General features: G+C 39.0%; 3 protein-coding genes and 1 long non-coding RNA gene across 12 annotated transcripts; 1 reads left to right on the top strand and 3 right to left on the bottom strand.

Annotated features, from left to right (window-relative positions):
* Positions 1 to 5,138: 5,138 nt before the first annotated feature.
* On the bottom strand, positions 5,139 to 9,430 carry Lnk (SH2B adapter-like protein Lnk). Of its 8 annotated transcripts, none has more exons than XM_032438972.2 (4): positions 9,256 to 9,430; positions 7,896 to 8,504; positions 6,490 to 7,836; positions 5,139 to 5,955 (listed from the first exon to the last, which is right to left on the bottom strand). In XM_032438972.2, exons 2-4 carry the CDS (start codon positions 8,391 to 8,393, stop codon positions 5,605 to 5,607), a joined length of 2,196 nt encoding a protein of 731 aa, XP_032294863.1. In that variant the 5' UTR covers positions 8,394 to 8,504; positions 9,256 to 9,430; the 3' UTR covers positions 5,139 to 5,604. The 8 variants fall into 8 exon arrangements, with proteins under 8 accessions (XP_032294863.1, XP_070062966.1, XP_032294861.1 ...); XM_070206865.1 differs by lacking the exon at positions 9,256 to 9,430 and adding an exon at positions 8,798 to 8,872 and having other exon boundaries at positions 6,490 to 7,833; XM_032438970.2 differs by lacking the exon at positions 9,256 to 9,430 and adding an exon at positions 8,798 to 8,871.
* A 295-nt stretch (positions 9,431 to 9,725) lies between these two features.
* On the bottom strand, positions 9,726 to 15,606 carry SppL (signal peptide peptidase-like protein). Of its 2 annotated transcripts, none has more exons than XM_032438976.2 (7): positions 15,335 to 15,606; positions 12,473 to 13,013; positions 11,825 to 11,950; positions 11,572 to 11,763; positions 11,055 to 11,508; positions 10,869 to 10,989; positions 9,726 to 10,810 (listed from the first exon to the last, which is right to left on the bottom strand). In XM_032438976.2, exons 2-7 carry the CDS (start codon positions 12,792 to 12,794, stop codon positions 10,742 to 10,744), a joined length of 1,284 nt encoding a protein of 427 aa, XP_032294867.1. In that variant the 5' UTR covers positions 12,795 to 13,013; positions 15,335 to 15,606; the 3' UTR covers positions 9,726 to 10,741. The 2 variants fall into 2 exon arrangements, with proteins under 2 accessions (XP_032294867.1, XP_032294868.1); XM_032438977.2 differs by having other exon boundaries at positions 12,473 to 13,002.
* A 297-nt stretch (positions 15,607 to 15,903) lies between these two features.
* Positions 15,904 to 23,725, top strand: Tsp96F (Tetraspanin 96F). The gene is made up of 5 exons (XM_002054538.4): positions 15,904 to 16,297; positions 20,922 to 21,116; positions 21,272 to 21,451; positions 21,516 to 21,731; positions 22,329 to 23,725. Exons 1-5 carry the CDS (start codon positions 16,232 to 16,234, stop codon positions 22,476 to 22,478), a joined length of 807 nt encoding a protein of 268 aa, XP_002054574.3. The 5' UTR covers positions 15,904 to 16,231; the 3' UTR covers positions 22,479 to 23,725.
* LOC138910912 (uncharacterized) lies at positions 20,495 to 21,681 on the bottom strand. Its single transcript, XR_011416109.1, has 3 exons — positions 21,541 to 21,681; positions 20,913 to 21,439; positions 20,495 to 20,843 (listed from the first exon to the last, which is right to left on the bottom strand). It is a non-coding gene; the product is annotated as an uncharacterized lncRNA (long non-coding RNA).
* Positions 23,726 to 24,946: the final 1,221 nt, after the last annotated feature.

The raw sequence follows: 24,946 nt of genomic DNA, 5'->3' as shown, positions 1-24,946 counted from the left end.
TCCAAAACGACATAACTCCACGCTGAGATATGACCTTCCAATATCTCGCGTAATAGATCCGCTCGGAGATATGACGTTCCAAAACGACATAACTCCGCGCGGAGATATGACCTTCCAAATCATCACGTTTTTTTTTCAAAATCGAGGTCGGTGCGAAAATCGAAACTTCTTCGATGATATTTTTTTAATATCTGGGGTAATAGCTCCGCGCGGAGATATGACGTTCCAAAACGACATAACTCCGCGCGGAGATATGACCTTCCAAATCATCACGATTTTTTTCAAAATCGAGGTCGGTGTAAAAATCGGAACTTTATCGATGATTTTCTTTAATATCTCGCGTAATAGATCCGCTCGGAGATATGACGTTCCAAAACGACATAACTCCGCGCGGAGATATGACCTTCCAAATCATCACGTTTTTTTTTCAAAATCGAGGTCGGTGTGAAAATCTAAGCTTTTTCGATGATTTTTTTTTAATATCTGGATTAATAGCTCCGCGGGGAGATATGACGTTCCAAAACGACATAGCTCCGCTCGGAGATATATGACCTTCCAAATCATCACGATTTTTTTCAAAATCGAGGTCGGTGTGAAAATCGAAACTTTTTCGAGGATTTTCTTTAATATCTCGCGTAATTGCTCCGCGCGGAGATATGACGTTCCAAAACGACATAACTCCGCGCGGAGATATGACCTTCCAAATCATCACGATCGAGGTCGGTGTGAAAATCGAAACTTTTTAAATGATTTTCTTTAATATCTCGCGTAATAGCTCCGCAGGGAGATATGACGTTCCAATCGACATAACTCCACGCTGAGATATGAGCTACCAAATCATCACGATTTTTTTTTTGCGGAAATCGAAACTTTTTCGATGTTTTTTTTTGTAATATCTCGGGTAATAGATCCGCGCGGAGATATGACGTTCCAAAACGACATAACTCCGCGCGGAGATATGACCTTCCAAATCATTACGATTTATTTTTTGCGAAAATCGAAACTTTTTCGATGATTTTTTAATATCTCGCGTAATGTGACGTTCCAAAACGACATAACTCCACCTTGAGATATGACCTTCCAAATCATCACGATTTTTTTCAAAATCGAGGTCGGTGCGAAAATCGAAACTTTTTTGATGATTTTGTTTTAATATCTCGCGTAATAGAACCGCGGGGAGATATGACGTTCCAAAACGACATAGCTCCGCGCGGAGATATGACCTTCCAAATCATCACGTTTTTTTTTTCAAAATCGAGGTCGGTGCGAAAACCGAAACTTCTTCGATGATATTTTTTTAATATCTGGGGTAATAGCTCCGCGCGGAGATATGACGTTCCAAAACGACATAACTCCGCGCGGAGATATGACCTTCCAAATCATCACAATTTTTTCAAAATCGAGGTGGGTGTGAAAATCGAAACTTTTTCGAGGATTTTCTTTAATATCTCGCGTAATAGCTCCGCGGGGAGATATGACGTTCCAAAACGACATAGCTCCACGCTAAGATATGACCTTCCAAATCATCACGATTTTTTATTTGCGGAAATCGAAACTTTTTCGATGATTTTGTTTTAATATCTCGCGTAATAGATCCGCGCGGAGATATGACGTTCCAAAACGACATAACTCCGCGCGGAGATATGACCTTCCAAATCATCACAATTTTTTCAAAATCGAGGTGGGTGTGAAAATCGAAACTTTTTCGAGGATTTTCTTTAATATCTCGCGTAATAGCTCCGCGGGGAGATATGACGTTCCAAAACGACATAACTCCACGCGGAGATATGACCTTCCAAATCATCACGATTATTTTCAAAATCGAGGTCAGTGTGAAAATCTAAGCTTTTTCGATGATTTTTTTTTAATATCTCGCGTAATAGCTCCGCGGGGAGATATGACGTTCCAAAACGACATAACTCCACGCGGAGATATGACCTTCCAAATCATCACGATTTTTTTTTTCAAAATCGAGGTTGGTGCGAAAATCGAAACTTTTTCGATGATTTTTTTTTAATATCTCGCGTAGTAGCTCCGCGGGGAGATATGACGTTCCAAAACGACATAACTCCACGCGGAGATATGACCTTCCAAATCATCACGATTATTTTCAAAATCGAGGTCAGTGTGAAAATCTAAGCTTTTTCGATGATTTTTTTTTAATATCTCGCGTAATAGCTCCGCGGGGAGATATGACGTTCCAAAACGACATAACTCCACGCTGAGATATGACCTTCCAAATCATCACGATTTTTTTCAAAATCGAGGTCGGTGTGAAAATCGAAACCTTTTCGATGATTTTGTTTTAATATCTCGCGTAATAGATCCGCGGGGAGCTATGACGTTCCAAAACGACATAGCCCCGCGCGGAGATATGACCATCCAAATCATCACGATTTTTTTGTAATATCTCGCGTAATAGATCCGCGCGGAGATATGACGTTCCAAAACGACATAACTCCGCGCGGAGATATGACCTTCCAAATCATCACGTTTTTTTTCAAAATCGAGGTCGGTTCGAAAATCGAAACTTTTTCGATGATATTTTTTTTATATCTGGGGTAATAGCTCCGCGCGGAGATATGACGTTCCAAAACGACATAACTCCACGCTGAGATATGACCTTCCAAATCATCACGATTTTTTTGTAATATCTCGCGTAATAGATCCGCGCGGAGATATGACGTTCCAAAACGACATAACTCCACGCTGAGATATATGACCTTCCAAATCATCACGATTTTTTTCAAAATCGAGGTCGGTGCGAAAATCGAAACTTTTTCGATGATTTTGTTTTAATATCTCGCGTAATAGATCCGCGGGGAGATATGACGTTTCAAAACGACATAACTCCGCGCGGAGATATGATCTTCCAAATCATCACGTTTTTTTTTCAAAATTGAGGTCGGTGCGAAAATCGAATTTTCTTCGATGATATTTTTTTAATATCTGGGGTAATAGCTCCGCGCGGAGATATGACGTTCCAAAACGACATAACTCCGCGCGGAGATATGACCTTCCAAATCATCACGATTTTTTTGTAATATCTCGCGTAATAGATCCGCGCGGAGATATGACGTTTCAAAACGACATAACTCCGCGCGGAGATATGACCTTCCAAATCATCACGATTTTTTTCAAAATCGAGGTCGGTGCGAAAATCGAAACTTTTTCGATGATTTTGTTTTAATATCTCGCGTAATAGATCCGCGGGGAGATATGACGTTTCAAAACGACATAACTCCGCGCGGAGATATGATCTTCCAAATCATCACGTTTTTTTTTCAAAATTGAGGTCGGTGCGAAAATCGAATTTTCTTCGATGATATTTTTTTAATATCTGGGGTAATAGCTCCGCGCGGAGATATGACGTTCCAAAACGACATAACTCCGCGCGGAGATATGACCTTCCAAATCATCACGATTTTTTTGTAATATCTCGCGTAATAGATCCGCGCGGAGATATGACGTTCCAAAACGACATAACTCCGCGCGGAGATATGACCTTCCAAATCATCACGTTTTTTTTCAAAATCGAGGTCGGTGCGAAAATCGAAACTTCTTCGATGATATTTTTTTAATATCTGGGGTAATAGTTCCGCGCGGAGATATGACGTTCCAAAACGACATAACTCCGCGCGGAGATATGACCTTCCAAATCATCACGTTTTTTTTCAAAATCGAGGTCGGTGCGAAAATCGAAACTTCTTCGATGATATTTTTTTAATATCTGGGGTAATAGCTCCGCGCGGAGATATGACGTTCCAAAACGACATAACTCCACGCTGAGATATGACCTTCCAAATTATCACGATTTTTTTCAAAATCGAGGTCGGTGTGAAAATCGAAACTTTTTCGATGATTTTGTTTTAATATCTCGCGTAATAGATCCGCGCGGAGATATGACGTTTCAAAACGACATAACTCCACGCTGAGATATATGACCTTCCAAATCATCACGATTTTTTTCAAAATCGAGGTCGGTGCGAAAATCGAAACTTTTTCGATGATTTTGTTTTAATATCTCGCGTAATAGATCCGCGGGGAGATATGACGTTTCAAAACGACATAACTCCGCGCGGAGATATGATCTTCCAAATCATCACGTTTTTTTTTCAAAATTGAGGTCGGTGCGAAAATCGAATTTTCTTCGATGATATTTTTTTAATATCTGGGGTAATAGCTCCGCGCGGAGATATGACGTTCCAAAACGACATAACTCCGCGCGGAGATATGACCTTCCAAATCATCACGTTTTTTTTGTAATATCTCGCGTAATAGATCCGCGCGGAGATATGACGTTCCAAAACGACATAACTCCGCGCGGAGATATGACCTTTCAAATCATCACGATTTTTTTCAAAATCGAGGTCGGTGTGAAAATCGAAACTTTTTCGATGATTTTGTTTTAATATCTCGGGTAATAGATACGCGGGGAGATATGACGTTCCAAAACGACATAACTCCGCGCGGAGATATGACCTTCCAAACCATCACGACTTTTTCAAAAATCGAGGTCGGTGCGAAAATCGAAACTTCTTCGATGATATTTTTGTAATATCTCGGGTAATAGTTCCGCGCGGAGATATGACGTTCCAAAACGACATAACTCCGCGCGGAGATATGACCTTTCAAATCATCACGATTTTTTTCAAAATCGAGGTCGGTGTGAAAATCGAAACTTTTTCGATGATTTTGTTTTAATATCTCTGGTAATAGATACGCGGGGAGATATGACGTTCCAAAACGACATAACTCCGCGCGGAGATATGACCTTCCAAACCATCACGTTTTTTTTTCAAAAATCGAGGTCGGTGCGAAAATCGAAACTTCTTCGATGATATTTTTTTAATATCTCTGGTAATAGCTCCGCGGGGAGATGTGATGTTCCAAAACGACAAAACTCCGCGCGGAGATATGGCCTTCCAAATCATCAAAACAAGCCGATCGCAGGAAACCAAATGTAGTGAAAATGTTAACTGTTCAGCTAACATGGATGATAACAGAGAATGACGATAACGAAAATGTTATTTGTAACGCGCGTAACTTAAACCATTTGCATTCATATAACTTCATTTATTGTAGTTTATCAGTTTTGATATAATTTAAATATATATATATATATATGGTTTTATAAGTGTAGTATATGTATATAGATATATATATATTTTTTTCTATATATATTATGTATATATGTATGTATTTTTTTTTTTTTTTTTGTAAAGCAGGAAGTTTTAGGATTCGCAAATGTTGCACCTTTGGTGCCACCAAATTTACAATTTTTTGTTTGTTTGTTATACATACAACACTTACATATTTACTTAAAATGAACACACATATTTAGCTATTTAATGTATACAATCATAATCGTAATAATATTCAGTTACTTCATGTCTTCCAAAAAGGCTCTAAAACTAATAGAAACAAGAATTATACGACTTACACATCTTTTAGCAAACACAAGTAAGGATACACAAAAAAGGCTATAAACAAATACAAAAGAAATTTCGCTGCTGCTTGTATGCAATGGCACAAAACGAAAACAAAAAATAAAAAACAAATTCCGCGCAAGAAGTTCAAAATCAATCCACTGGCGACATTTGCCTAAGTGAAGCTATACTGATTATCAATGGCGCGTCCGCTGCACTCGGCTCCAGTTGCTCCACCGCTACCGCTGCTGCCGGGTGCACCACTGTTGGCGCCCGTGGTGTCAGCGGCATGGCGTGTCGTCGCCACGCCCGGATGGGTTGCCTGCAGTGAAGCATTCGATGCACGCAGGTGCGGCTGATCTAGAAAACCTTGACCTGCCGGTGGCGAATTGTGCACGGTCAGCGTTGAGGGATCCAAATGAAAGTAGACTTGCTCCGGAAAATAGACGTGTGTTGGCTCTTGTGGCAGTTCGATTTCGTTTGTCTTTAGGCGAACACTTAGATTCATGGTAATCACTTCGTTGCGCTGTAAATGGTCAAAAGCAGATCCCAATTAGATTTCGTTGAACAATTCAAATGTTTGCTTTTTAGGTTAACAGGTTAAACATGAAGCATGCAACAATTGGTAACGCATTCAAACTAAACACAATGAACATGAAAGAAAAGATGTGTGTGTCCCAAAAAGAACTACTTAAGAAATCATTTTCAAATGAACATAAACTAAATTATCCACAACTTTTGAGATCAGTTAAATTTCGTTACCCAACTGTGAAGTTAACTTTCTTATAGTCTCACAAATCATAGATTTTATGTAGACGGACAACTTGATGTTACCTATTGTCGGAAATGTATAGAAGAAGTTTTCGGACAATTTTTGTATATTTTTACCCATTGGGCGGTCACTTTTGAATATTCAATCGACATTTAATTTGTAATGAGTTTCGAAGACCAAATCGGAATGGATTCTTGATTATGAAATGAAAAAGTTTGCAAAATCAAATAAAGGAAAATAAAAACCATCACTGACACTGAATTGACTCCAAAATTTTGGCTATCTCACATGTCTCGGCGATGGATGTCCATTGCCATTGCCATTTGCATGGCCAGAGCTGCCGGCAGCGTTGCTCGCTCCAGCGGACGCATCGGCGCCCGGCTCATGCGCTGCGGCGGCAATTGTTGTTATGGGTGCTCCGTCGTTCAGTCTACTGGTGTGATGCACCCAATCCGTGAGCGTCACATCGGATGTGCCGCCCGACTCGAGCGGTATGGGATTGTGTCGAAAATGTTCGAGCATCTCTTGTATGGTGGGGAACCATAGATGTTGCACTCGGCACTGGCCCTTTTCGGAGATTGTCAGCCGCAGATGCTTGGCACGTCCTTGAAAATTGAATGTTAACACAAACTCGCCACGTCGTGTTTCGCTCTGGCGAACCAAAAAGTAACCATGGCCCGCTGCCTCCGACTGCAGCACCATGCGTGCGGCTTCAGCACGCGGTAACGTGCCATGGAACCAGGGAAACAGACGCATCTCCGCTGTCAGATCGGCCACATTCACATCGGATTCTGTTTCAACCAGCTCAGTGCCATCGAAATTACTGGAGGCCGACAAACGCTGTTCGCCCCGTTCGCCTCGTGATGGACGCGATGGTATTTCGGGTGGCGTGCTACTCAGCTCGATGCTAGCCTGAGAAATGGCATTCACATCATTGCCGCCGGCAGGTGCATTCGCGTTACTATTACTGGCCGAGATGGCGGCCAAGGCGCTATCCGCTGACTGTGAGCTGACCAAATTTCCATTGGAGCCGCCCAAGACAAGACCACCTTGCTGCTGATATTGAGGATTTTGTATGCCTCCCAATGCACCGCTGGGCGTGCTTGTTGTTGGATTCGGATTGGTAGTCACCGGTGAAGTCTGCATGGCCACCGCAATGACATCCGAATTGAGGATCGGCTGCTGTGTTGGCGGTGTGCGCATGCAATAGCGTATTGTGGCCAGCCAGCTGCGCATTTCGTCGGCACTCGCTGCCTCAATTACGTACTCCATGTTGTTGTCGGCCTTGAGCACAAACGTGTTCAGGCGATCGGGCATCTCCAGAGTGGTTGTTTCGCGTGCCTCCGAGATGAGGAAGCAGAAGACGCCGCTGTGTGGCTTTGGTGCCTTGGGTGGCGTATAAAATTCAAGCATATAGCCGCCCACAGCCTTGACCAGTGCCAGGCGGCATTTCTCCCACTTTTGTGTGGCCGTCGTCTGGTCCAAGCTCTCGGCAGTCAAATTGTTGACAATGCCCTCCTTGCGGCACTCGACTACTATTTTGGCCAACTTCGTCTTGCTGCTCTGCTTGCTGCTACCCACGCCATCCACGTCGTCCGAGTTCTTGTGAAAGAACGCCTGCAAAAAGAAGAGCTTCTAAAATTAAACATTGATTTATCAACCTACTAAGCATCGACCACTCAGAGTACGCTCACCTTGCCCTTGCGCAGTCCCTTAAAGGAGAGGCGCCGCAGCAGCGACTTGGGAAACAGTCTCGACACCTCGTGCTCCTCCGTATCGAAACCGCCACCGCTATCACCGCCGCCATCGCACAGCAGAGATCCAATGTCTGTCTTCAGATTACTGCGTCGTCGAAAGAACTCTGTATCGTAGTGCTCCGAGAAGTATTCGACAAATTTTACAGCAAAGCTGCGGTGCGGTATACTGCGAGCCACCTCCGGTGGCAGGTTACCATTAATGTAGTTAATACATGCTTTGGCAAAGTCGCTGGCGGCCACTCGCGCATGACGATCGCAAAACTCTTCCCAGCTAGTCCCGCCGTAGGCAAAGGATGTGCTGCCCAATGCAGTGCCAGTGCCCATTGGCGCCGGTATCAAATCGCTGCCACCGGCGGCACCCAGACTTGTGGTCGGTCCGATGTAACCGCCGGCGCTGAAAGCGTTCGAATTGGCAGCTGCGCTGTTTCCACCCATGTGGCCAAAGCTCTGCTGCTGTTGTCTGTGTGGGTGGTGGCGCGGCTCCGGCCCGCTATTCCCGTTAAGATTCAGTTTGATGCAAGAGTTACCCAGTTGAAATCCGTGGTGCTGCAATCGAGATGAATTCTCGGATTAATAAATCTATTATTTTAGACGAGATATATGAACAAAAAACTGCTAATGCTTAGCCACAAGGATTTTGCACATCAATTGTTTAATATTAAATGATGTTGTTAATTGTATGAAAACAGAAAAAATAGAATCTCTCACTTAGGTATGCTTCAAAAACTATGTGCGAGACGTCTTTTAATAAGAATTAAAAGCACGACACTCTATAGGCAGTATATCAATATCTCAATCATTTTACTTGAAATACATATTTATCTTTAAATTTCGCTAACATTCTGAAAATTCCTTGATGGGTTTACATATGTATTACGCTTCGCGGCACTTTGATCAAGTTCCCATTGGGTATTTATGAACAAGCTCCTGAAATGTGCAACGTTACTCATTTTGCGCTTACGTTGCTCATTTTGCGTGTTTGCTTTTACGTGCTCGGTTTATAGTAAGTGGGACTTTACGTTAAGCGTAGGCGTATTACGTTCTACACACATACATATGAAATATGTAGTATGCGTGTTGGTGTGTGATGTCTGCTGTTTTGTTTTTGTTTTGCAAATTTGATGATAAGCTGGAGTCAGCGGATTCAAAGAAAAGACAATTTTAAAGTCATTTATATTATTTCTGGCCAATTTGTTATTGAAATGCAACTTGTTTTACGCTCAGCGTGTGTATGTGTGCGCAGCACACCTACACATTCGTTCTCGGCATTAAATTTTTTTGTAGTGATTCAACTTACATTTGCCCGTTGTTTATGTAGTCATTAACAGACGAACACAGTAACTATAACATGAGGTTTTTCACTTATTTTTTTTGTTGCAATTATTCACTATTTCTTCTAATATAAATTTATTTTCCAGAAGAAAAACACAACGCAATATAATCGTCTATCGTCCAGACACCACCAATATTATCAATCGTTATTTATAATTTTATCGGCACACCTCCAGTACGCCCTAATTATCGAATAAGTCGACTAGTCGAATATTAGCTGTTTAGTATTTTTCGTTTTAGGCGCAATTTTGAATTTTCGATTAATAGATACCAAACTGTTGCTTTCGGGCAGGGATATTATTAGATCTGATGTTTATTCCCAAAAACTTGTATTCCCAATATTGCTTAATACGAATTAATAGATTATCGCAATTTCACCCTATTAAACAAAAAACGAATTACAGCCGCAGTAGTCAGACCTTGAATACCCAGTAATTATGTTCAAATCTCACATTTTTATTGTTTCTATATGTTTCGAAATTGCATTTACTTACAATTAAAATGTAACTACTATGCATATATTTATAGTTATGTATTATTGTTAGTTTTGCTTGATCGTTATAAATAATTAAAATTCTCGAAACTTAATTTGTGAAACACGCGAGTGCAACATTATATTTTGTTTCTTTGTTTTTCTCCATTTAATATTTATTGTTTAAAACGAACACATGCATTTTGGCAAAATATCATTTATGTATGTATGTGTGAAAAATTCGAATGCAGATAATGGAAATGGGGACGCAAATGTGTTTTTTGTAAGAAAATCGAAATGTGAAAATGCGGCGCACTTACTAACTATTATTTGTGATTGTGATATTAAAATTAAGTATTTACAGAAATTGTCACACAGTTTGATAATTGATTCGAATTTGAAATTTTGCGAATTTATGCTTGTTGATCATGTGGAAATTGGAAATGTTGAAAATGCATTAAGTCTAAATGAACGAAAATTAAATCTCAACAGTAGTAGCTAAATGAAAAAACAACTATAATACTCAACCCTTACTATAGCTTATGCAGGTTAGTATGTAAGTTAGAATGCAGCTTGAGTCTGTTTGAGATTGAAGCGCTTCTGAAATCTTTCGTATGCAACAAATTGAATATTACGGCCAGCATAAACTGTATCTAATTTTTGCTTTGCGTTGCGTAAAGCGTAAAGAAATTACATTAACATATACATACATGTACATTTGTGTGTGTGGTTTTCAAAAAAACTTTCCCACTTATACTAAAACTACGTACATTTATTATTCGGTTTTGCTGTTACTTCACTAAAAAGTGGATCACCTAACTTAAAAAAAAACCTTGATACGTATAAGTAAACAATACGTAGGTTATCGAGAGAGAATTCATATTCTGTTTTCTGTTTGTTTTTCTCGTTTTTGTTGTTGTTGTTGTTTTTCTTTTTTTTTTTAAGTTTTTCATTAATTCTGATTTAAGATAGAGTACACTCAGACTTCCAATTGTTTTGATGGTGGATGCGCTATAAACGGTTCGCTCCACATGCGTCGCAGATCGCCCTATGGAAGACATAATAGTTAGAGCATAATTTATAGTAGTAGGACGAATTGTACATACCTTTAAATAGGCCATCAGCAGCAGTGGCAATAACGTGAACGGCACCAAATAGAGTAAGGCGGGTTGTGCGGCCTTAAAGACCTCCGAACTGACCGTTGCCGTTAGCAGACCGAGGAAATAGCTAAGGAAGACCGAGTACTCAATTGAAAAATCATTTACTTCCAGCAAAACTTGCGCTCCACTTACCCCAATAAGGAACAATGAAAATATGTCAACCTGGAGCCAACACCCTTTGGCGGTGATAGTGTTGGGTCCGATGTAAAGCCCTGTGACTTTTTATAGGCATCATAACGTAGCACAAAGCACAGCAGTAGACCTGGCATAACCACATCGCCCAGGCCGAGCATCGAGAAATGGCCCGTGTTGTGAATGCTGGGGAAAACCAGTTTGCCCGGTAAATTTAGCTTCGGTGTGTCCCGCACAATGCCGCCCAAATTCAATTTGCGCGCCACAATGCCAACGGGATTCTCGGCGGGTCGTGTGGCCACCTTGACCATCACATTTGTGCTAAATATGTACGACGAAAGGAATACCCAAAAAACGTCATAGATCAGCAGACCGGTTAACAGCAGCGTCGACACCTTCAAGCTGGGCAGACGCACGAACGCAATAAAGGCGACACACAGACCCATGCCCATGGCTAAAACGAATAGATAGTTAAATGCGTTTCAACTGAAATTCCAGATGCTGTCATTTTGTTTACCATCCATAAGCAGCCAGTGCCCAGTTAGCACCCATACGCACACAATTGAGACGGAGAGTGTAAAGCTAAATAGCTCCGCTGCCGTAAAACGTCCACAGATGCCAAAGGAGAAGCGTTTACCATCCGTGCAGGGACGTATTATATACTGGCACATGGGCAGGAGCAGAAATGCCAGCGCCACAGTGGCAATAACTGTGAATATACGTCATAATGTGAGCAGATGGACGCATAAAGCATAACATGCTCCACTTACTGGCTGTGCACACGGCAAAGAGCAGCTGCATTGAGTCGAAAAAGAAGAACATGATGAGCAGCGATATGGAAGCACCCAGTGGCAGGCACAGCGCGTGCATCGTATCCAACGTGGCAAACTTATCCGCTGCAACAGAGTGGAGGTAATTAATATCTATTATTTACAATTTTTTTTTCAGGCTAATTAAATTGTTAAACCCAAGTCAATTTTAAAACCAATATAAAGCTACTTAAACTGAGCCTTGAACTTGAATTATAAATTGTTTTTACGGAAATTCAAATGATTTTTCATATAATAAAGTCTCTATAGAAAATTTCGGCCAAATAACAAATAATCGGTTCTGGCATCAGAATTGGTTTATATATATTTCTAATAATTGAACTTAATTGAAATATATTAACATTTACAGGGATAAGACTTTACAAACGAAAATAAAAAAAGATTACAAAAAACTAGCAAGAAAGGCTGTCTTGTCATGTTCCCTACTTTTCCTATAGATCTATATGATATATAATAACATGGCTGGGATATGGTTAGTTTATATTGAAAAACTAAAAAGTTTGTTATACAACAATTTAATTATTAGTCGACCTATATGATATAGACATCCGATTAGTAAGGAAGTGAAGCTATGTGATGTTGACTTACTCGGATCCTTTTCGACATGCTCGCCAGTTAGCAGATTCGTCATGGATTCATTGCGTTTCTTTTGCTCTCGCTCCCGCGCCTCCTGCTCAATGTTGAGACTGCGAAAGCTGCCATAAACAATCAGCAGCATCGATATTAGGCAGGTGGATACGCGAGAGGAGTCCATCACGCTCGACACAGTCCAATGCAGTTCCCGATATTCAGAGCCAGCTGCTGCTGCTGCCGCCGCTGCTGCTGCTGCTCCGCCCAAGCTGCCGCCGCCGACACTGCCGCCGCCAACGCCACCGCCAACAGTTTGCGCGCCGGCGCTGCCGTGCGACATGCTCGGTCAATGATAAGCGAGAAGGTGGCCGCTGCCGCTGCGCAGGAGACACGCGGTTTGAATCGGAACCAGTATTCGGGTATTCGGCAATCACTATCAATTGTTATCAGTGCGTGCAGCTGCCACTGCTGCGTTGCTGCGTTGCTGCTTATCTCCGTCCGCTGCTGCTGCTGCTGCTGCTAGGTTGTTGTCTTTGCGACGCTGCTGGCTGCAATGAAACTGAAATTTGTTTTGGTTTATTGGAATAGTGATAAGCTTGCGGTGCGGTCTGCTCGAGACCTGCTTTGGTAAACCCCAAATATTGTACGCTATTATTCTTGTTATTTCTCCTTGTTTGCGCTCATCTATTTGCCGTTGTTTCTGCTACAACTTTAAACAGCTGCCCTGCCACAGTAGTTATACACACACACGCACACACACACTCAATCAAAAGACAAACAACAAATTATATGATTTATGCTGAATACACGTTTAACGCTCGAAAGACCTTAGAGTCCCAAAACATCAACCGAAAGGTTAACTTTCATGCTGGCCCAAGATTTACACCCCACTACGAAAGCGGAACAGAGCCAGTGTGTGAAAATAAAAACGGATCTCAGCACAAAAAAAAGAAGGCCATAAAAAGTAGCTAGAATAAATTATAAAAGTATTACCTAGTTTCTGTTATGCTTTGCCCACTTGCGGTCTATTGTTATTATTGCAAGAAATTCTATGGCATGTTCACACATGGCTCCCCCTTAATCAGCTCTTTAGATACCCATTGTATTAGAAAGGCTCATAGGGTATGCATGACGATAGATCTTTGTTATAATATGCTTGAATGAGCGAACATGTAAATTGTACATTAATATATTTAAATCTTATTTGAAACTTTCACAAACTCTATTTGAAGCCAAATAGCAACAACATTGCAGACAGATGCTCCCAAATTCTCTGTACCAAACTTGTAATGTATGCATAGCATACTTTTAAGCATATGCGAAAAAAAAACAGGGTATATCATCGTCTAGCAAAATATGACATGTAATTGCGTCTGCTGCTGTTGTTGGGTTGTTGCACTTCTGCTATGTTAACGTTATGTTACTGTTAATGTTGTTTGCAGCAAGCTGTTAATGATAATTAAGCAGTTCGTCAATAGAGAAATGAAGCACTAGACAACAGCGAAACAATTGCCAACAACTTCCTAGTTGCCACTTATTGTTGATGTTGCCGCATGTTGTCGCTGCGCGCTCTATATTATGTGCTTTGCTCGAAATGCAAAGTGTTACATGCTGTCTGTGTGCATGGGAGTGTGTGTGTGTGTGTGTGTGTGTGTGTGTGAGCAAATGATTGAAATATCTGAATGTGTGTCCCCCTTTTCAATGCAACAATTTAACAGTTCCCACACGTTGCACGCTTGTTAAAGTTGTCAGAGCGAGGGAACGGGTACGGTCAGACAGTCAGATAATTAGACGCAATCTTCTGGTGGGTCAGAATGGGGCTAATTACAATTAAATTATACAGACAGACAGAAGAGCAAGGTGTGGGCATGTCCATGTACGCAAATTAAGAAGCCGCACAAACACGCCGAAAGAGTTCACTTTCTAATTTAAAACTCGCCAAATTTTAACAGCAAGTACAAAGTAATTGGTCAGCCTCGGACGCAACTATAAACTGCCCACATCGAAGGTGAAAGTGAAATTTACTTATGAGACACGCTCAAACGCAGAGCGGAAAACCGAAAAGCAATGTACACAGTGTGGGCCAAATAATTAGGAACACTATTTTTTTTTTTTTGTTTAAGCTTTCTGTGCACATACTCTGTAAGCATTATTTTTATCAATTCATAACTGACATGTTAATAAACACAGCTATACGTAAAGTAAATTCGCTTTACAGCAACATTAAGTTGAGATTAAAAAAATATCACTAATTATATGGTCATCACTTCATACAAATACATATGCATATGTGTTTTTCTATGTATATGTATGCAAAGCAAGTTGCTGAGTTTTGCTGTTTGGTTTTTTTTACTACTTCAATGTATTTTTTTGTTTTTAGCCAAGACACACACACACACACACACACATGCTGGCAAAGCATAACAACAACTTGGCTCAAAGCGAGAAGTGGCCCCGCAACTGGCTTCAAATGCAACACTTGTGAAATTTTATATGTACAACATCAAATACCGTAACAACAACAAAACTTAAAGCGCAGGCAAAGCTTATATGTTTTTCTCGTATACAAAATGCTTAGACTTCACTTGAACGGCTGCCGCACCGCTCCACTGCGTAACGAAATTACAAGACACACACACACGCACACAAGCACTCACTGTGGGGGCATGTGTATATTGATGGCTTGGTTAGGGGCGGGGGTATCGGGGTGCAGGTCTTTAATTACTTAAAACTTAGAGGCAAGCGGCAGCAGCAGCAGCAGCCTGTTTCGAATTCAGTGCACCTCGTTGTGGTGTACAGTATTTGTGGCACCACTGGTTGGGGGTGGGGGTGGGGGCGGCTGTGAGCGGACGCCTGTTTTGGGGGATTGCTTGTGCTTACTTTGCCCTGTGCTTCACATTTACATTCGCGTTTGGCTGTGTATTTTGTTTTCCTTTTGTACCGATTTTCTTTTGATTTGGTGGAAAAGCCACAGCAGCTACATAATTTGTGTACGCATTTTGAATTTTTGTGAAATAGCTGCAGGGTAATGCACAATTCACTGATTATTCAATTACAGATTTGTTACTAATAATCCATTTTTTTTTCACTATTTCTCTCTGCACTCTTTTACTGTTTTTTTCTGTAAGAAAAACAACGAACTGCGAGTGTGACCCAACAGTGCGAAGCCATAAATGTTGCCAATTATTTAGCGATATTTGTCTATCGATTATAGTAAACAATATGATTTTGTACAATCATCGATATATTCAACAAGGTACTGCCAATTGTTAAATAGCGGTTTGCCATACTCTTACCTAATCAAAACGTGGAATCATTTTAAAATTATCGTATGAAACGGGAGTAAATATATGAACCAGTGTTGGTTAATGGTAAAAACGTGTTGTTCAATCGATAACGATTTTTCATATTGAAGCGTTAAGTGGATTTTTAAAAATAGTATAAGCGGTCACACTGATTCAGACGCGATTGAGAGAGCGCCGCTGCTGCTTCGATGTACAAATAAAAATTTAAATTATTGCTAAATGCAACGCGCTTAACGGAAATAAAACGGATATTAATGATTTAAGCTAAAAGTGTTTTGAACCGATTTCGAAAAATCGGGCGCCAAACGAATTATTTTAAAAAGTGTCCAAGTGCAACGAGTAGAAAAATTGCATTAAAGGCTGCAAGGGGCGAACGCAGCTTCTCAGTTTCATACGGCAGGAAGTCAACGGTGGTGAAAAAGCCGTCAAAGTAAACGCAAACTGTGCGAAAAAAATAAATTAAAGCCATAAAATGGGTCTCAACGGGTGCTGTTCGTGTGTCAAATATTTGATGGTCCTTATAAACATCTTATTTTGGGTAGGTATGCAAGCAGACAGCAACAACACTGAAAACAACAACAACAACAACCATAGAATCAGCCAGCTCACTAATACAAACAGCAACTGGAACACATCAATAGAAACTTGCATGGCGCGTTTTTCAGTGTATGCGTGCGCGTTCCCTATGCCGATGCCTTTGCTTGCGCGCACGCTCTCAACTGCTGCTGCTCACTCCCTACTTCAAAAAACAATAGAAGTTCCGCTGTGGGTGGAGATTATGCGACACACACCCACACACCCGCACACGAATATACGCACACACGCACACAGCAGATAGACAGGCAGCGAAAGCATCGCGCTCTTTTTTGCCTCCCCCCCTCCCTTGTGCTGCTCCCACACATTGCGTTGTGTTGTTTTTCTTGTTTTCTTGTTGGCCTTTTCCTGTTGGTCTTTTATTTTTATATGCGTGCCTTGTTGTTAAGATTGGGTTCTGCTTCTTGCTACACCTCGTATTCTTCTCTTCTTATCAACCAAAAAGAAAAAAAAAAATGAAGCAACTGCTCATTCATTGCTGTAACGCCTGTGTATGTATCTGTATACACACTCACATGTACATTTGTTGTGTATGGGCAGGACCTACATTTGGCGCCTTTCGGGTGCGCCACTCCCCACTAACTGTTCTCTCTCTTTTTAACCGTTACGTCTCGTCGAAAGGGTTCAACGAATTGTGTGTATTTTTGTATATTTTTTTTTTTTGTTCGTTTTACGCAATTTACTATTTCCACATTAATTGTTATTTCCTTTCTGTTTGTGTTTTATGTTGTTCTTGCTCGATCGAGTAAAATTTTCATTTTCAATTTTGTTTTTAGTTTTTGTTATTTTGTTGTTGGCTTTTCGATTTTTCCCTATAGTATTTATTAGTCAAATCTATTTTCGAACAAACCAACAAAAACATTTTGCTTTCGTTCCGTGTGGATGTTGATTTTTCTCTTGGTCTTGCCACAGCCATTGGCAGGAGGAGGTGGGAGAATCTTCTTCTTTGGCCACAGTGGTGAAATTTATTCATCAATGCATGCACACAATTCTCGTGTGCGCTTTATAAAATATAGACAATAATACTTATATATATAAATTTATTAAAGTCAGAAGTTGACAAATTTTAGTTTTTAGATTTACATTTGTTTTTTATCTTTTTTACTACTATGCTTTTTACTGTTATATATTTTAAAACTAACTGTACGTTAAACATCAAAACTATCGTTAGGATTTACTCTATGTGATTCTAGTTTGAATATCGATTTTGGAGGGATTTGAGATCTTACGTTTCATACATATCTTTCCAATAGCCTTCCCGCCTTTGAGTGGATTTGGCTGGAAGTTATCCGAAAAGAATAGCTGTTTTCAACTGTGGCCTTGCCAGACTTTTCGAGAGAGATGTCCATTTATGTTTTAGAGAATAAAATATCTTTAATTACAGTCGGAGTAAATCCAAATTATATAGATTTTGCTTGCATTGGCGGCAATTTGAATTTTAGTTTTTTCCATGCATATTTGCAACACTGTGACATAGTTTTCCATAGCATTTCCATTTTCATCAGCATCGCTGCGGGGCTGCGTGATCGTGATAAAGCGCCACGATTTCAGTTGACGCTAATGCTTTGACGTTCCATTGATACTGCGCGACCGACAGACTGACCGACCGACCGACCGACCGACAGACGGTCTGCCCGTCTGGCCGCCACAGATGCCGCCATTTAGTTAGAAGCTATGATCATTCGCTGTGTTGTTGGTGGACATCGCTGGCGTCTCTCGCCCGCCTGGCAATTAATTTAGATGATTTGCTCTCCTCCTTGTTCTCTTTGCCCATAATTCATTGTGCTATTTTTCGCACAATTATTCATACGTTCATGTATTTTTGCATCATATAGAAAAAGAAAAATTACGTGCGGCCAATTTGCGATAAATATTGCATAAGGAGCAAAACGAGCCGAGGACACTTATCCACGATACGGCATCTCAGCTTTCTGTTCCACAGTGATGTAGGTCATGTAAGGAGTTGCCACTTTTTATTAAATATTTGACATACATTTTGCATGCACGCGACATTTTGTCAGTTTTGCATGCATCATATGCATGCGATCATGTGTGTGTGTGTGTGTGTGTGTGTGTGTGCATACATATGCAATCAATTCGCTGCCAATTACAACGTTTGTATTACAACTTTAAATGTTTTGTCGTTTTCTTCCCTTCATTCAGACACTCACACACTTACAAGTTAGGCCCCTTGAATGCACTTTGCTTTGGCCTATTTTTCAGCGATTCTCTTTTTCTCTTGTCTGCGCGCAAACTCTGTACGTCTCTTCAACTTGAACTCGCTCTTAAGCTGCTTAAGAGCGCAACTCAAAGACCACCCGCACGCAGAGCTGGGCTTACGTTTGTGTACCGTTAGCTCATTGAATGTGGTTAAGATGGGTATAATGTTTTTATGCATACGTTTGTAACGGGCAACTACATAAGGCATCAACATTCTTGTAATATATATTCTAGTATATATTTAAATGTCTTTTGGAGACATAATATGAGCTATTCTTTAAATTAATTAAAAAAGACCTTAAAACTGCTCGAAATATACCAAATGCAATTTGTACTTTCCAATCGAGAAAATTACATAGTTTTCATATTCTTTACGATGATGTTCTTTCGATCCAATCATTTACTTTTTGGCCAATATTTGTTTTAGGGCGTTTTATGGTTTTTAAATGTATGAATCTCTTCACTAAAAGCGTTCATTAAATACTAAATAGCAACAATTTGTCAAAGTATTAAAATCCAACGAACATGTGCTTATAAATAAAACAACATCGTATAAAATATATATTATAGATCTTCCATATGTTTGCTAGGGTAGTTCATTCGCAGCATGACGAAAAGAAATGTTGCATATCGTTCGTATATGTTTTTTGCACCAGACCATTGTTAGCGGCAAATTGTTATTGTTATTGTTTTTTCGGTTAGGCATCGTTGTTTTCATTTTCCAGGTGTTCTTTGCTCTTTTATCACACATTTAGTAAAAGGAAAGCGTATGCATACAGCTGAGAGATTGACGCATCTCCAACTACAAACTGGACTGCATTATGACTGCATTATGAGTTATTTAATATGCAAACATTTAAATATTTAAACAATTTAAATATTTAAACAACATTGCAAATGCAGCTCCTCAGCTACAACCTGTTTCGCTGACAACTTTAGTCTGCTTTTTAAGAAAAAACTTTGCGTACATAAATATTTACAATTTTTAATTTGAGCTCCGAAGATTCCCATTTGCAACGTTGAGCATTCAGTTAAAAACAATACACTGCATATTTGTATTTTAATTCTGTAAATTAATTTATTTTGATATCAGATCAAATGTGAAAATGTTCCATTGAAATGTAACATTCATTTTATACAAAGATTCTGCCTCATACGTGCAAAAAGTTAAATAATTGCCATAACTGAAAATCACCAATTTGGTTAAAAAATAAGGTGCTTTTATATTGACCCTCACAATGTTCTAAGGAAGTATATATTTGATCTCTCAGAGCCTACTTTCGATTTATCTACAAATTTAACACGCATAAGGAGAGATTATTCCAATGCCAACAATATGTTTTAACTACTTGATTTGTGAGAAGGAATAATTTTTTCAAATTTAATGGTTACCTTGCAGGACGGTACACGGTAACCTCTAGTCGAGCAAGTGTTTTTTTATTGTAATGATTTTTTTTTTAATGAATTTTAATCAACTTTCAAAATCTTGTTGCCATCTTACTAGAATATATTTAAAAGGTTTTCTAAATAAAATATGTATAAGGGTATTTAGTAATCGGCATCATGCATTTCCGAATAGGCTAGAGCTGAACATGACGACTATTTCAGTGGCAATCGGGGGGCAAAATGAGTAACACAATATGCAAATTGATGTACATGTGCAAGTGCTTATTAGGAATATAATCAGCTTGGAGCGTGGTTATATAGTACACGAGTAATATGAGTATACACAGCTGAGCATATTAGCTGGCATATTAAAAGATTCCCATTGCCATACGCATTCTTGATAATCCCCCAGCCCGTAGATAAGGTTATGGCCTCTGAACGGCATCGGGGCTTGGTTCAATGTCTTGGCAAATGTTGCCAAGTAAAAAACAAAACGAAGCAAAACAAAACAAAAGAAAGGAAACAAAAATGTGGCACTTAATTTTATTAAAACGTAAACACAGACATTGGCAACAAACAAATACGGGAACGTAGCGTCATGAAATGATGAAAAATATAAAATTTGGCTGTCTGCTGACATCATGAGTTACAAACGAATCTATGTTTCATATAATGTCCAAGTCTGAATGTTTGGCGGGGGAATACGTTCAAATACTTGGCACGACTTTTGCCGCCCGCTTTAATTGCCGCCCTCTCTCTAGTGGGGCGTGCCGCATACAGAAACACACAAACACACACATGTATGGCGTCATTGAAGCATTTCGATTGATGAGATTGAGCAAAACATGACGTTACTTCACCAAGTCAACTAATGAACGCATGACCTAATTAAAACAAGATAGAAGAAGTAAATGAACGAAAGCTAATTATTCAATTTTGAATCTTTTGCATGCCTCTTGCAGCTCATCGGCCTGACCATTGTGATCACCTCGCTGTGGATGCTAACGGATCCCACGTTTATGCTATCGATGACACAGTCGTACAATCATTATCATATAGCGCTCTATGTCTTCCTGGCCATTGGCATACTGATCACTCTGGGCGCATTCTTTGGCTGCCTGGGCGTATGTCGCGAGTCGCAGTGTCTGCTTGTCTCGGTAAGTGGAGCCCAGATTCGTAGATTGCATTGAAAATCTGCCCACACATCCTACACCGTCTGCACTGGCTCGCCCACAAATTGCAATTTGTTAAATTATTTCGCCCATGTATATTTACGCACAGATCTCATTCATAAATTGGCAATTCTTTGCAGTTCTTCTGTGTCATACTCATTGTGATGGTGGCGCAAATCGCAGCCGGTGCTTGGGCCTTCCACAACAAAGACAAACTGGATGACATTGTGCGTGCGGCGGTCAAATCATCTGTACAGGAGGAGTACGGACAGTCGAGCATGAGTTCGCGCACCGTCACCTTTGACACGCTGCAAAAGAATGTAAATATTAACATAGATCGTACTTCATATCTCAATTGATTTAATATATTTCTTCTGTTTGCAGTTGAAGTGCTGCGGCGCAGACGGACCTGGCGATTGGGCCACGAGTCGTTTTAATAATGTCGATCGCACCAATATAGTTGACATTGCCGTATCCTCCATGAATGTGCTTTACAATATACCTGAATCGTGTTGCAAAGAGGATATCAAGGATAACGAGTGCGAAAAGTGGCGTATCTTGAAATTTGGAGGCCCATTGAACACGTACATTTATCAGCAGGTAAATCGAATGATGATGAGTGAGAATTTCATTTTGTTCGTTCGCTTGACAGAATTTGAAATAATCAAGGGCGAGATATAAACGGGAATGTTTCGGATTTATTCAATTAAATTTCAAATAAAAACTCGCAGTAAGGCTAAAAGCTTTATTTTTGAATATTATTATTTATGAATATTATCATACTTGATAACCTTTTTAATATTGGCGTACATTTTGTATATTTGCCATCAGATATAAATATAACTTTAACCATTGTCGGTTTTCTAAGGTTTTTAAGCACCGTCAAGCGGTTGAGCTAATAATCTTTCACGTTATTTGTTTTTATTTGCTCAACGCTCAAGCCAATAAAAATTCTACGCCTGTCACAAAAGACGATAAAAATGTATTAATTATTATTGATATTCCGCACGCACTTTTAATGTCTGTGCAGAAACTTCCTCTCGGAATTCGTTTAATAAACAATCAATAAACATTTGCCATGAAAATGAGAAACAGATAGCCACACACACATACTCACACACACGCACACACACAGCGTGTGTTTATACACTGTCGTTCATTGTAATGATATTAAGTTTTTGAATTTCTGCTTTACAGGGCTGCGTTGATAAGCTGATTGAGATCATTTATGAGAATTGGGTTACCATATTTGCCATTACCGCCGCTGTGATACTGCTGGAGCTGCTGTCGCTGACCTTTGCCCTGAGCCTGTGCTGTGCGGTGAGGAATCAGCACTACAAGGCCTGAGAATTACAGAATTCCCATAGGGAAATAACGGACGATGAGAAGTACTAACAAACCAAATGTAAACTAAAGCATAAGCGTTACTAAAAACAACAACAATTGGTGCGAATCAAATGCATTTAGCACTGACAACAATAGCAACAACAACGGCAACAACAGCTGTAGCGGGCTACATTTGAAGGCTGTCAGTCCTTGCAAATACTTTAAAACACTTTTGTAGTACTTTAACAAACAAACAACTGAGCAATTGTGGAAGATTTGAAATCGACAAAGAGTTGAAGAAATTGGCATTGATCTTGAAAGCCATTTAATAAATATACGCAATTAAAACAAGAAATAAAAGTAATTGAATGAACTTTATATGAACTTGATACGCAACAACAACAACAACAACTTTTCTAAAATATTTCTACATAAACAAACCGACAACAAATCACATTTTATATTAGCAACAAACATAACTCTATACACAGCAGTAAACATCTAAATATTAGAAGAAGTCCGACCGTGTAAGGCAAAAAGTTTCAAATTAAACAAAATGAAAAATGTTTTATGAATACATAAATATAGTAAGACACTCGTACTATATAGAAATCATACATTAGAAATTTAAGCACAACAGTAAAACTTATTTGCCAAAAACACGGAATTATAAATGAAATCATAGTTTTTTTCTTCTCTCTTTTTCAAACTTAATGTTCGTAAAACACTTTTGAGTCGAACGCATTATTTGGTAAGAATCAATCTAATGAGCATTCCACAAGTGAGAAATGTTTAAATGCACACAGTTTAGTTCTGATACGGCGTTGCCATCCAAAGATCCAAACCCAAAAACTCTTATCATTTCTCTTGTGTGAAATCATGTGCTAAAGGAATAAGTAATTATTAATTGAAATTCGTTGAGCTTCGCGAAATTAAATGCCAAATATTTTATCTATTTACAAAATTTGTTTTAACCACGAATGTTAACTGACAGCGCACTGTTAACTAATTAACATTTGTAGCCGATGTAGGCGCGCTGTAGTTCAAGCACTGTTGAATATGCTGTTAATTAGCAGCTCTCTGTACAATACCCTGCCATTTATTAAATACGCTCGAAACAACATTTACTCTTACACACACACATTCACGCGCACACGAATACACATACTAATAAATTGTCGAATCAAAATATTATTTATTATGAATTAATCAAAGTACAATTAATATGTAACTTAAACAAACATAAATGAAAGTACATCATGAATTTATTTTTACTAGCTGTACGAAACGTATTTTCTTATATTTTGTATACTTATTAAACTCGAAACCCCATACAAACTCATACATATATACATGCATCTACACACACACACACTCATATATATATATTTTTTTAACCATGTATCTTTATTTCTCATAAATGCGAAACTAAACGAATTTTGTATTTTTATTGTTGTTATATGAATTTTGTTGTTAGTTAAACGTAGCTGAGCGTCATACTTTGTACCCTTCACAACGTTTAAATAAATCAAATCTACAACCAATCCAATGGCAAAATTAAATTAAATTTACATTACTTTACAAATAAACCTAAATAAATAAATATATATTTAAATTTACATATAAAATAAAGTAAACATTTATTTACATTTTATAGTAGTTAAGCCAATTTTTGATTTAGTGACGTAAAAATGTTCGTGCAAATGGAGTTAAATTTTGAAAAATGTAGTCTAAGTGAACTATTTCACATACAACATACATATATGTATAACAAATCCATGTAACAAAACAAAATTAATGCGTTCAAATTGTAGCAAAACATTTTTATAAAAAAAAATATATATATATATATATATATATAGTAAGTGAAACATTTAATACACAACATAAATGTCATAAAACCTCAAGCTCATAAACCATTCAGAATCAAAATACATAAATCATATTGCATTAATCAAATTCGAATGTAAAGGCAATGTAAAGCCCATTTGGAATGTCTTCAAACACAACCAAATATTGTTGCTCTAAATCTGAGCACAAATTAGCAAATGAAGCAATATTTAGAAGTCCATCGAAATGGATGCTCAAAAATCGCAATAAATTAATAAGTATAGATATTCACAGCCAGATGCATAAATGCAGAATTCAAAACATGAAAACAATACATTCAAAAGAATGTATTTAAGCAGTGACATATTATTGATATTTCATAACTAAATAAACATCTATTTAACAAATATTTCGAAGTTGGGTCTTTAAACAAATCTAATTTTGGCCAGCTTTTCGCTTTCCCAATAATGGATTGTATTAATTTCTTGTTGCATAAGTACAGGTGAGTTACCTTTCAGACATGTGGCTTATGGTTTCGCAGCTGTGAGGAGAATAGTGAAGCCCGTCAGTGATGAGTGATGAGGTTGAAGAGATATTTTGAGACAACCCACACCTAAAATCTCTAAAAGTAGAGCTTGGGGCTGCTCTTAAAGCATCGC

The sequence above is a fragment of the Drosophila virilis genome, chromosome 2, assembly GCF_030788295.1.
Source record: "Drosophila virilis strain 15010-1051.87 chromosome 2, Dvir_AGI_RSII-ME, whole genome shotgun sequence".
NCBI lineage: Eukaryota > Metazoa > Arthropoda > Insecta > Diptera > Drosophilidae > Drosophila > Drosophila virilis.
This window is presented reverse-complemented; position numbering and strand designations above follow the sequence as displayed.